Below are 12,747 nucleotides of genomic sequence, written 5' to 3' on the forward strand. Positions count from 1 at the left end.
GCCACAGGCGCTGCCTGTTTTTTTTTTTTTTTTTTTTGAGACAGAGCCTCAAACTGTCGCCTTGGGTAAAGTGCCATGACATTACAGCTCAAAGCAACCTCCAACTCCTGGGCTCAAGCGATACTCCTGCCTCTGCTTCCCAAGTAGCTGGGACTACAGGTGCCCGCCTCAACACCTGGCTATTTTTTGGTTGCAGCCGTCAGTGTTGTTTGGCGGGTACAGGCTGGATTCAAACTCGTCAGCTCTGGGGTATGTGGCTGGCACTCTAGCTGCTGAGTTATAGGCACCGAGCCTGTCTCTCTTTTTTTAACCCTGACTTTGCACTTGTTTCTGAAAAATTTCATCTTGTTTGGTTTGGTCCTTTATCCTTTTATGTGTAGTCCTTTTGAGAGTGATTAGGAGATCGATATATTAGCTTTGTACCATTTGCCCATCTAATTTGTTAACCACTCGAATAGTCATCTAAGCTATTAACAAAATACACAGCACTGGAGAGTATCAAGATAGAGCCTTGTGCCACCTACCTTCAAACCTGGCTAGGCCAAGATGGAGAGGTTTGTCAGAATTCAGTGAGAATTACTTTCCCTCTAGTATTACCTCATCAGCAAAGTCCTTTTCCAGGTCCATGTAAGCCGTGTAGGTTTTATTTCCTCCCCACTTCTCATCTCGAAGGATCACAAACTCTATGAAAAAAAAAAAAGATTATGCCAATAAACTCACTGATAATGGCAGAGTCAGCATTCCTAGAACAAATGCACGAGTTGCTTTTTGACATATATTTTGAACTTTATTTATTTTTTTGAGACAGAGTCTCACTATGTCGCTCTGGGTAGAGTGCCATGGCGTCACAGCTCACAGCAACCTCAAACTCTTGGGCTTAAGCGATTCTCTTGCCTCAGCCTCCCAAGTAGCTGGGACTACAGGTGCCTGCCAGAACGCCCAGCTATTTTTTGTTGCAGTTGTCATTGTTGTTTAGCTGGCCCAGGCTGGGTTCAAACCTGCCACCCTTGGTGAATGTGGCTTGCGCCGTAATCACTGTGCTATGGGTGCTGAGCCTATTTTGAACTTTATTACATGATATTTGATTGTCCTTAAAACTGGTTAAGTGGTACTACTGTACACCCAGCTTGCATCCCAGTTTCTTATGGGGAAGATCTAGGGTTAAGTATTTTTTTTTTTTTTTTTGTATTCTTACAGATAAATATATCTGCCCCTGCCCTCATTTCTAGCACTTGTGCTTATCCCAGCCCCACCTAGTACCTAGCCTGGTAACATAAGAACAACTATGAACATATGGACAACGAAATGATATCCCAACCTCATTCATACATTAATATATGAGAAATCAGAGCACGGAATCAGGGCAGCTAGTCCTTGCAGGAACAGTGTGTGACAAATCACAAGTATGATCACAGCATGAGGTTTGCTATTCTAGCCTGGCCTCTGAGAATAAAACAGTGAGTGTCTTACCAGACTTGAGGGGAAAGAGGACATGCTTGATGAAGGACAGAACTCCGTTGTTCTCCACATTTCCTGGCTCACAGAATGCCTTTTTCAATTTTTTCTTCACATCCTCCTTCCGATCAAGGAGATCAATCTTGGAGTCCTAGAAGTCATAAAAGGGAAGAGAAGAGGACCTCTTGTGGTGGAAAATGAGAATACACTCAACTAATCTGTGTACCCAAACATTTTTTTTCTTTCTTTCTTTTTTTGAGACGGAGTCTCACTTTGTCACCCTTGGTAGAATGCTGCCACATCATAGCTCACAGCAACCTCAAACTCTTGGACTCAAGTGATTCTCTTGCTTCAGCGTCCAAAGTAGCTGAGTTTACAGGCACTGACCACAATGCCTACCTATTTTTAGAGATGGGGTCTTGGGTCTCATTCTGGCTCAGGCTGGTCTGGAACTCAAGAGCTTAAGCAATCCACCCACCTTAGTCTCCCAGAGTGCTAGGGTTATAGGCGTGAGCCACTGCTCCTGGCCTTTTATTTCTTCTTAGTAACTACTATATGAAAGAACATATAAAAAAATTATTTTTTAGGCCAGGCACAGTGGCTCACACCTGTAATCCTAGAACTCTGGGAGTCCGAGGGGGGGTGAAATGCTTGAGCTCAGGAGTTCAAGACTAGCCTGAACCAGGGCAAGATCCTATCTCTAAAAATAGCTGGGCGTTGGGGTGGGCACCTGTGGTCCCAGCTACTTGGGAGGCTGAGGCAAGAGAATCACTTGAGCCAAGAGTTTGAGGTAACCATGAGCTATGTCGTCATAGCACTTTATTGAGGGCAACAAAGTGAAACTCTGTCTCACAAAAAAATATATTTTTACCAACGATTTTAACATTAAATAATCTTAACAAGAGCAGAATTAATCAGAAGGAAGAACCACTCACAATCTTGCCACTCAACAAATTAAACTATTTTAATTTTACTGTGTTCTTCCCTACAGAATTGTTATAAATTTGTAGTTAGAGAGAGAATGTCTATCTAAGTATCTCTGAGTGGCAACCTAGTCTTTACTTAACAATTTTTTTGCTGCATCATAGTCCCAATCCATTAGTGACAGAACAAAAGACCCTGTTTCTAAAGCAAAAACACAAACATAATATCACCCTAAGAATCAAATGTTAATTGGTGAAACAACCATGGCCCTCTCATTAATAAGGCTGAATTTTATCAAACTTCTATGAACAAAGAAATTACTTTTGCTGTGTTTTTGTATCAGTAGCAGTCAAACTGTTATAATCATGATTAGATCCCATCAGGACTACTTCTGGCTCCTTTGGTACTCGAAAACTACTGAATTAATTGAATGACATAAGGCCCCTTATAACTCAAATATTTGAGAATTCTAGTTAGCCATGTCACTCTGTTTAAGTCCTTCTTCTCTCCATTGCTTGCTGAAAGTTTCTAAGCTCAAGGGATAATTGTCAACTTACTTCCTCTGAAGAGCTCATTTTGCTGCCAGTTAATCCTGGAACCATAGGATTCATCAGATGGACCCGTTTTGAGTAGCCAAGTCCAGGGAGGTACTGAGAGATTAGAAAGAAACACACAAAAGCAGGTATTAGTATAAATTCCTCCTCAGTGACTTGATCTCAGCCTCATTTGGCCAGCAACTTATAGTTTGACATATTCCTTCCAGTCTTTCTTCTGAATATATATAGTTTTCAACAGTGATTATACTGTAAGTGAAGTTTTTCTCCTACTGATTTTCTATGAGGATTTGTGATGATATTGGACTTAACCTCCCATAAACAATTATAAAAGCTGGAAATATGTAAAACAACCATTTTCCAGGCATCAGATAGCAACCACTGTAGGGCCAATACAAATCTTGAGAGAGGGAATTGACCCCACACCCAGCCTAGCTTTCTCTCTCAGGGCATTTTAAAACCAGGTGCTGAGAAAGAGACTGAGCAGACAGTAGCAGATAAGAGACTGGAGATCAGGGCGGCACAGGGTGAGGTTTGGTAAGGGTTCTAGAGAGGAGGAAATCCCACCCCTACCCACACCCCCAAATGAAAAAAAAAATCTGTGTCAAAATTCCCCCCTGATTTCATGGCTGACTCAGTCGTATGCACATGGGGAGATTCCGGAAGCCCAGCAAAGAACAGGTCATGGGAGGCTGAAGATCTTACATGCGATTTCAGAGGCTGCACAGTACTGGGGAGACAGCTGAAGATTAGTGCCAAGGTAGAAAGGGCTTTGTGAACACCCCGAGATTTCAGTTTGAGACCCCATACCCTAGGAATAAGGACCATATTGTAGGAGTAAGGGCAAAGCTGAAGATGTGTTGTAACACATCTAAAACCAGCCCCTGATAAGACCAAGGTGATAAGTCAGTCATTTGGCAGTCTATAGAAAACAGCACTCTGGCGGTGCCTGTGGCTCAGTGAGTAGGGCACTGGCCCCATATACCTAGGGTGGCAGGTTCAAACGTGGCCCCAGCCAAACTGCAACAACAACGACAAAAAAAAAAAAAAAAAAAAGAAAGAAAGGAAAGAAAAAGAAAATAGCACTCTATAAACACAATCCAGAGCCTCTATAACATTTAAAATCTCTTTGATACAATAAATAGGAAGCAGAAAAAAGTGACTGATAAGATTATAGTCCCAGGGGGAGCCTGTAGCTCAGTGGTTAGGGGGCTGGCCACATGCTCCAGGGTTGGTGGGTTTAATCCTGACCCAGACCTGCTAAACAAAACAAAAACAGGGTGGCGCCTGTGGCTCAAGGAGTAGGGCACCGGTCCCATATGCCGGAGGTGGTGGGTTCAAACCTAGCCCCTGCCAAAAACAAAAACAAAAACAAAAACAAAACAGGGGCGGTGCCCATAGCTCAGTGGGTAGAGTGCCAGCCACATACCATGAGGTTGGGGGGTTTGAACCCGGCCCCAGCTAGCTAAAACAACAATAACAACTGCAAGAACAATAACAACAAAAATAGCAGAGAGTTGTGCTGGGCGCCTATAGTGTAGTCCTAGCTGCTTGGGAGGCTGAGGCAAGAGAATCACTTAAGCCCAAGAGTTTGAGGTTGCTGTGAGGTATGACACCACGGCACTCTACTGAGGGTGACAGAGTGAGACTCTGTCTCCATAGGAAAAAAAAAAAAAAAAAAAAAAAAGAGATTGTAGTCCTAGCTATTCAGGAAGTAGAGATGTAAGGACTGCTTGAGTTTGTGGTTTCCTTTTCGGAGACAGAGTGTCACTCAGTCACCCTGGGGTTGAGAGTTATGGGGTCACAGCTCAAACTCTTGGGCTCAAGCAATTCTCTTGCCTCAGCCTCTCGAGTAGCTGGGACTACAGGTGACCACCACAATGCCTGGCTATTTTTAGAGACCAGGTCTTGCTTTTGCTCAGGCTGGTCTCCAACTAGTGTGAGCTCAAGCAATCCAACTGCTCAGCCTCCCAGACTGCTAGGATTACAGGTGTGAACCACCGTACCTGGCTTGTGATTGTGGTTTCAAGGAGCTATGATAATGCTACTGCACTCTAATGTGGGTGACAGAGCAAGACCCTGCCTCGAAACAAACAACCAACTAACCAAACTAGTCAATAGAAGCAGATCCAAAAACAATACAGATATTGCCAGATATTGGAATAGACAGACCAAGATATCAAAATAACCATGATTGGTATGTTAAAGGAAATAAGATGAAAAGATGGACAAAATGGATAAAAAACAGAATTGTAAAAGAGAATTGGAATTTATAAAAAGGAATCAAGGATAATTCTAAAATAGCACAATATAATACTAGACTTAACAGATGACTGGATTAATCAACTTGAAGAAAGGTTAATTTAGGGTGGTGCCTGTGGCTCAGTCGGTAAGGTGCCAGCCCCATATACCGAGGGTGGCGGGTTCAAACCCGGCCCCAGCCAAACTGCAACCAAAAAATAGCCGGGCGTTGTGGCAGGCGCCTGTAGTCCCAGCTACTTGGGAGGCTGAGGCAAGAGAATCGCTTAAGCCCAGGAGTTGGAGGTTGCTGTGAGCTGTGTGAGGCCACGGCACTCTACCAAGGGCCGTAAAGTGAGACTCTGTCACTACAAAAAAAAAAAAAAAAAAAAAGAAAGGTTAATTTAAATATATAAAGGAAAGCACAAAAGAAAAAAGACAACAAAACAATATACAGAATATGAGACACATCTGGGATGTGCCAAGAGGTTTAATCTGGGCGGCGCCTGTGGCTCAGTGGGTAGGGCCCTGGCCCCATATACCGAGGGTGGCGGGTTTGAACCTGGCCCTGGCCAAACTGCAAAAAAAATAGCCAGGCGTTGTGTGGGCGCCTATAGTCCCAGCTCCTCGGGAGGCTGAGGCAAGAGAATCGCCTAAGCCCAGGAGTTGGAGGTTGCTGTGAGCTGTGACACCATAGCACTCTACCGAGGGTGATAAAGTGAAACTCTGTCTCTAAAAAAAAAAAAAGAGGTTTAATCTATGTGTAACTGGAGACCTAAGAGTGGAAAGAAAGAATACAACAGAAGCAATGACTGATAATTTTCCAAATTCGATGAAAACATCAACTCTGACTGGGCAAGGTGGCTTGTGCCTATAATCCCAGCCCTCTGAAAGGCCGAGCCAGGTGGATTGCCTAAACTCATGAGTTTGAGACCAGCCCAAGCTAGAGTGAGACCCTGTCTCTAAAAATAGCCAGGCATTATGGCAGGCACTTATAGTCCCAGCTACTCAGGAGCCTGAAGCAAGAGAATTGCTTGAGCCCAAGAGTCTGAGGTTGCTGTGAGGTATGACAACATGGCACTCTACCAAGCAGGGTCAATACAAACAAAAGTATACTGGGTGCATTGGCTCACACCTATAATCCTAGCACTCTGGGAGGTTCCTGAGCTCACGGGTTCTGGACCAGCCTGAGCAAGAGCAGAGAGACCCATAACTCTAAAAATAGCCAGGTGCTATGGCGAGTGCCTGTAGTCCCAGATACTTGGGAGGCTGAGGCAAGAGAATGACTTGAGCCCAAGAATTTGAGGTTGCTGTGAGCTAAGATGCCACCGTACTCTACCAAGGGCAACAAAGTGAGACTCTGTTTTCAGACAAAAGAAAGCTGAAAGAACTCAATGCTGAAAGACCTGTGCTACAAAGGAGTCTCTTTAGTTTGAGGGAAACAAACTCACATGGAAGCAGGAAAGCCCAGAATTGCAGGAAGGAATTAAGAGCATCAGAAAGGGCAAGTAGGGATATATATATACATACATATATATATATATATATATATATATATATATATATATATGTGAAAACTGACTATGTAAACAATAATTATATTGGGTTGGGCAAGGTGGCTCACGCCTGTAATCCCAGCACTTGGGAGGCCAAGGCAGGTGGATTGCCTGAGTTCACAGGTTTGAGACCAGCCTGAGCCAGATCAAGACCCCATCTCTAAATATAGCCAGGCGTTGTGGCGGCACCTGTTGTCCCAGGTACTCAGGAGGCTGAGGCAAGAGAATCTCTTGAGCTCAAGAGTTTGAGGTTGCTGTGAGCTATGACACCACAGCACTCTACCAAAGGTGACAAAGTGACTCTGTCTCCAAAAAAAAATATTATATTCTTTTAAATCTAAAGTAGGAAAAAATTATAATAAAGTTTTTGAGGCTCGGTACCTGTAGCACAGAGGTTATGGGGCCAGCCACGTACACCGAGGGTGACGGGTTTGAACCTGGCCAGGGCCAGCTAAACAACTGCAACAAAACAATAGCCAGGTGTTGTGGCAGGTGCCTGTAGTCCCAGCTACTTGGGAGGCTGAGGCAAGAGAATCACATAAGCCCAAGAGCTGGAGGTTGCTGTGAGCCGTGTGATGCCACCGTACTCTACGGAGGGCGGTAAAGTGAGACTCTGTCTCTACAAAAAAAAAAAAAAAAAAAGTTTTTGAGATTTAAAATAAAGGGCCATATAATAAAAATTTTAGGCTTTGTAGGTCATACATATATGCTCTCTATTGCGTATTCTTCTTCAGTTTTTTGTTTTGTTTTAAACAAGGTCTCGCACTGTTGCTTGGGAAGAGTGCAGTGGTATCATCATAGCTCACTGCAACCTCAAACTCCTGGACTCAAGAGATCCTCCTGCCTCAGCCCCCCCAAGTAGCTAGGACTATAGGTGTATGCCACCACACCTGGCTAATTTTTCTACTTTTTGTAGAAATGGAGTCTTGTAATGCGAGTCTTGGGCTGGTCTCAAACTCATGGCCTCAAGCGATCCTCTCGTCTTGGCCTCCCCAAGTGGTAGGATTATAGGCATGAGCCACCATGGCTGGCCCATCCTTTTTATAGTCCTTAAAAAATGTAAAAGCCACTCTTACCTTGTGAATCATTAAAAGAAAAAAAAAAAAAGGTGGGTATGGGCCAAATCCCTGCTAGAATAATAAAACAAGGTTCAATTAGAAAGTTAATAGATATGGAGCACAATGCAAGTGTAAGTTGTATCTATCAGGTGTAGAACACAAATGTCTTAATGTTGTAACTGGGTAAATGAGGCAAAAGCTATGTTGATTAGTAGGATGTAAGCACTCCAATTTGTACAAATAATCAACACATTGAATCCCATAATGGCATAAATGTATTTATGATCTGTATACAAATGACTTAATAAAAATAAAAAGAAAGTTAATAAACAATAAGGGACAAGAAATACTTGATTAATCAAAACTTTGCATTGTGAACACTCCCCATTCATTAAATATATCAAAAAAACGATTATTTTAATATTGTATAATATCTCCTTGTGAGGCTTATCATAATGTAGTAAACCAATTCCTTGCCACTGAATATACTCATTTCTAAAATTTTTTTTTTTTGTGGTTTTTGGCCGGGGCTAGGTTTGAACCCACCACCTCCGGCATATGGGACCGGCACCCTACTCCTTGAGCCACAGGCGCCGCCCTCATTTCTAAATTTTTGCTTTAATTTGATAAAGTGATAAGTACTCTTCTACATAACTCTAGTTGTACTTATTTTTTCAGGACAGAAGTCTAGAAATACAATTATTAGGTCAAAGGATAAAAACATTTTAGGGTTCTCAAATCATCCTCCAACAATTTACATTTCCATGAGTAGTGTTTTCTCTACATCTTTGCCAATATGAGGTTTTTAAGAAGCTTTCGAAAATACCACACACATCCTCTTGATCTAGAGATGGCTAAAATGAAACAAAACAAAACAAAAACCCCCCACACACTTCTCAATAGCCCTTTTCAATTTAAGTTCTTTCTCAGAAAAGAGCTATTATGGTTTTGTGCTGATATTCTCCTAAATTCTACTAAACCTCATCTTAGAGATGAACACTTTACATAAGACACAGGGGAGTGTGCTCTTAGAAACTGACTAGCAGTGCACTTCCCTATGAGGAAAGAAGCAGATCTAACAGGTCTTGGGGCAGCTTCCTAGAGGGAGCAAAAGTGTGACCCAGACAGATCTGGGTTCTAATTCCTACATAGTTACTAACAGTGTGATACTGGACAACTTTTTTTTTTTTTTGAGACAGTCTCACTCTGTCGCTCTGGGTAGAGTGCTATGGCATCATAGCTCACAGCAACCTTAAACTCTTGGGTTCAAGTGATCCTCTGAACTCAGCCTCCCATGTAGCTGGGACATAGGTGCCTGTCACAATGTTTGGTTAATTTTTCCATTTTTAGTATAGATGGGCTCTCACTCTTGTTCAGGCTGGTCTTGAACTCCTGAGCTCAAGCAATCCACCCTCCTTGGCCTCTCAAAGTGGTAGGATTGCAGGTGTGAGCCACCATGCCCAGCCCCTTGGATAACCTTCTTATCCTTCCACCCCCATTTTTCTCATCTACAAAAGAAGAATAATACCTACCATCCGATATGATTATGACTGGTGGGACAGGCCCATCATAGTTCAATAAACTTCATTTGTATACTTCTGAGGCTCAAATTAAAAAAAGCAGGAAAAAAAAAAACAAACCACTCACCTTCTCTGCAAAGGTGAAAATCTTTCTCTGATCAACGCCTCCAAATTGGGCATCTACTTTTAAATATTCTTCATCCAAAGCCTGTGGAAAGAAATAAATGAACATAAACACTTTCTTCTAGATGAGTCTGAGAAATCAATAACCTCTAAAAATCAATACATTTTTCAGAAAGCAGAGCCAGGAAGAAAATAAACAGCTTTCAGCCTCTCCATTGGCCTCAAGAGCTGTATAACAATTGCTGACTGCCTGTAGCAAACATTCTACATGAATAAAAAAAAAAAAAAAATAGGAAGAGCTGTCTTTACCCTCATAAGGCTTAGAATCCAGTAGGGAGGGAGAGAAGACAAACCATCATCATGTCAAAAGTACCCTTCTGAATAAGGTAGCCTGTGACATGTCATGTAGGATAAGTCTTATACAGCTCAGAAAAAAAGTAAGACTAGTAAACAATGATTATCACTTATGACATGGCAGGCCTGGTGCCAGCTCTGTGGATGTTGAGATAAATCAGACCCAGACTCTCACTATGTTGCCCACCGTAGTGTGCTGTGGCATCACAGCTCACAGTAACCTCAAACTCCTAGGCTCAAGCGATTCTCTTGCCTCAGTCTCCCAAGTAGCTGGGACTACAGGCACCCACCACAATGCCTGGCTTTTTGTTATAGTTGTCATTGTTGTTTGGCAGGCCCAGACTAGGTTCAAACTCGCCAGCCCCAGTATATGTGTCCGGCATCCTAACCAATGAGCTACGGGCACTAAGCCAACTCTCCCTAATTTAAGAAGTCCAATTATTGAGTTGAGGTCATTTCAATACAGATCATTTCAATAGAGTGTGCCGAGAGCTAACCTGGATGTTCATATAAGGAACACTACTAACATGAGGAAGAAATTATCTCCTGCATTTACAAAGACGGCTGTGGGGAAGGCTTCCTAGAATCTGATTTTTTTCTTTTCTTTTTTTTTTTTTTTTTTTTTTGTAGAGACAGAGTCTCACTGTACCGCCCTCAGGTAGAGTGCCGTGGCGTCACACGGCTCACAGCAACCTCTTAACTCTTGGGCTTACCCGATTCTCTTGCCTCAGCCTCCCGAGCAGCTGGGACTACAGGCGCCCACCACAACGCCCGGCTATTTTTTGGTTGCAGTTTGGCCGGGGCTGGGTTTGAACCCGCCACCCTCAGCATATGGGGCTGACGCCCTACTCACTGAGCCACAGGCGCCACCCCCTAGAATCTGATTATGGGTTGTGTTTGGTTTTGAAGAACACAGAGATGTTTTTCACCATGCATAGAAAAACAATGTGAGAAGCCACAGAGGTGTGACGTGCTTAGGGAAATTTTGAGTGATTAAGTCTGCAAAAGCATGAACTTCAAGGGGAAATAGGTGATAAGGTTAGAAAAGTGGGTAAAGACCATGAAATGCCATGCTAAGGGGCCTAGTGTTACTCTGGCCATTGAATGGTTTTAAGTAGAGAAGATGTATGATTGGCACTGCAGAAAGACCACACCAGTAACAGAGCAGGGCACAGACTGGAGGCCTGTGGGTTGGAGACAAAGAAAAGAGCTAGAACGCGGTTGAGAGTCTAGGTGAGAAATAATGATGAACCAAAAGTAGTAAGGGAGCGGCACCTGTGGCTCACTGGGTAGGGTGCTGGCCCCATTTACTAAGGGTGGCAGGTTTGAACGCGGCCTCGGCCAGGTAAAACAGCAGTGGCAACTGCAACAAAAAATAGCCAGGTGTTGTGGCGGGCGTCTATAGTCCCAGCTACGCGGGAGGCTGAGGCAAGAGAGTCGCTTAAGCCCAAGAGTTGGAGGTTGCTATGAGTTGTGACGCCACAGCATTCTACCAAGGGCAACAGAGTGAGACTCTGTCTCAAAAAACAAACAAAAGAAACAAAAGCAGTAAGGATGTAGAGCAAGAATAAATTTAAGAGATTTTTAGTTTTTTGGGGGACAGAGTTTCATTATGTTGCCCTCGGTAGAGTGCTGTGGCGTCACAGTTCACAGCAACCTCAAACTCTTGGGCTTTTTTTTTTTTTGAGACAGAGCCTTAAGATGTTGCCCTGGGTAGAGCGCTGTGACATCACAGCTCACAGCAACCTCCAACTCCTGGGCTTAAGTGATTCTCTTGCCTTAGCCTCCCAAGTAGCTGGGACTACAGGCACCTGCCACAATACCCAGCTATTTCTTTTTTTTTTTTTTTGGTTGTAGTTGTCACTGTTTTTTGGCAGGCCCAGGATTCGAACCCACCAGCTCTGGTGTATGTGGCTGGTGCCTTAGCCGCTTGAGCTACAGGCACAGAGCCAAACTCTTGGACTTTTAAGTGATTCTCTTGCCTCAGCCTCCCCAGTAGCTGGGACTACAGGTGCCCACCACAATGCCCAGCTATTTTTTTGTTGCAGTTGTCATTGTTTAGCAGGCCCGGGCCAGGCTCAAACCCCCCAGCCTTAGTTTATGTGGCTGATGCCCTACTCACTGAGCTACGGGTGCCGAGCCAAGATTGTTAGGAAGTAGAATTGATAACATTTACTGTACGCTCAACTGAGAAGGAAGAGAGAGGATAGGTACAGGAAGAGAAAGTTGAGCAAGCAGGAACAATCTAGAACAGCATTATCCGACAGAACACTCTGTGGTGATGAACACGTTCTATATCTGTGCTGTCTAACCTAGTAGCCAACTGAGAACTTGAAATATGTCCAATGCAAGCTGGATGCACTGGCTTACACCTACAGTCCTGGCACTTTGAGAGGCCAAGATGGGAGGATTCCTTGAGCCCAGTTTGGCTCCGTGCCTGTAGCTCAGTGAGCCATGATCCCTCCACTGCACTCCAGCCTGGGTGTCATCATAATTCACAACAGTATCAAACTCCTGGACTCAAGCAATCCAATTGCTCCAGCCTCCTGAGTAGCTGGGGCCACAGGTACCTGCCATGATGCCCAGCTAGTTTTTCTATTCTTCATAGAGACAGGGTCTCATTCTTCCTCAGGCTGTTCTTGAACTCCTGAGCTCAAGCTCCACCTCCTTGGACTCCCGGAGTGCTAGGATTATAGGCCTCAGCCACCATACCTAACCTAATTTTAGTAGCTTTTAATAGCCACCACATATGATTAACACTAGAGCAGTGGTTCTCAACCTTCCTAATGGCGTGACCCTTTAATACAGTTCCCACAGGGGGTCGAGTTTATTATATTTATTATTGTTTTGTTTATTATAAAATAAGATCACACCAAAAATTTATTTTCACACATCACTCTGAACTTTATATATACATTTTTTATTTTTTTTAGACAGAGTTTTACTGTACTACCTGGTAGAGTGC

At 43.5% G+C, this 12,747-nt stretch overlaps 1 protein-coding gene across 2 annotated transcripts in view; it reads right to left on the reverse strand.

The window, feature by feature from the left end:
• Nucleotides 1-12,747, reverse strand: part of YARS1 (tyrosyl-tRNA synthetase 1) — a 41,071-nt gene that overhangs the window by 11,619 nt on the left and 16,705 nt on the right. For both annotated transcript variants that reach the window (XM_053577125.1, XM_053577126.1), the window contains exons 5-8: nucleotides 9,433-9,513; nucleotides 2,937-3,029; nucleotides 1,471-1,606; nucleotides 598-683 (exon numbers count right to left, since the gene is read on the reverse strand). In XM_053577125.1, coding sequence (XP_053433100.1) covers nucleotides 598-683; nucleotides 1,471-1,606; nucleotides 2,937-3,029; nucleotides 9,433-9,513 — 396 coding nt within the window. The remainder of the gene's footprint in view (nucleotides 1-597; nucleotides 684-1,470; nucleotides 1,607-2,936; nucleotides 3,030-9,432; nucleotides 9,514-12,747) is intronic.

The sequence above is a fragment of the Nycticebus coucang genome, chromosome 22 (assembly GCF_027406575.1).
Source record: "Nycticebus coucang isolate mNycCou1 chromosome 22, mNycCou1.pri, whole genome shotgun sequence".
NCBI lineage: Eukaryota > Metazoa > Chordata > Mammalia > Primates > Lorisidae > Nycticebus > Nycticebus coucang.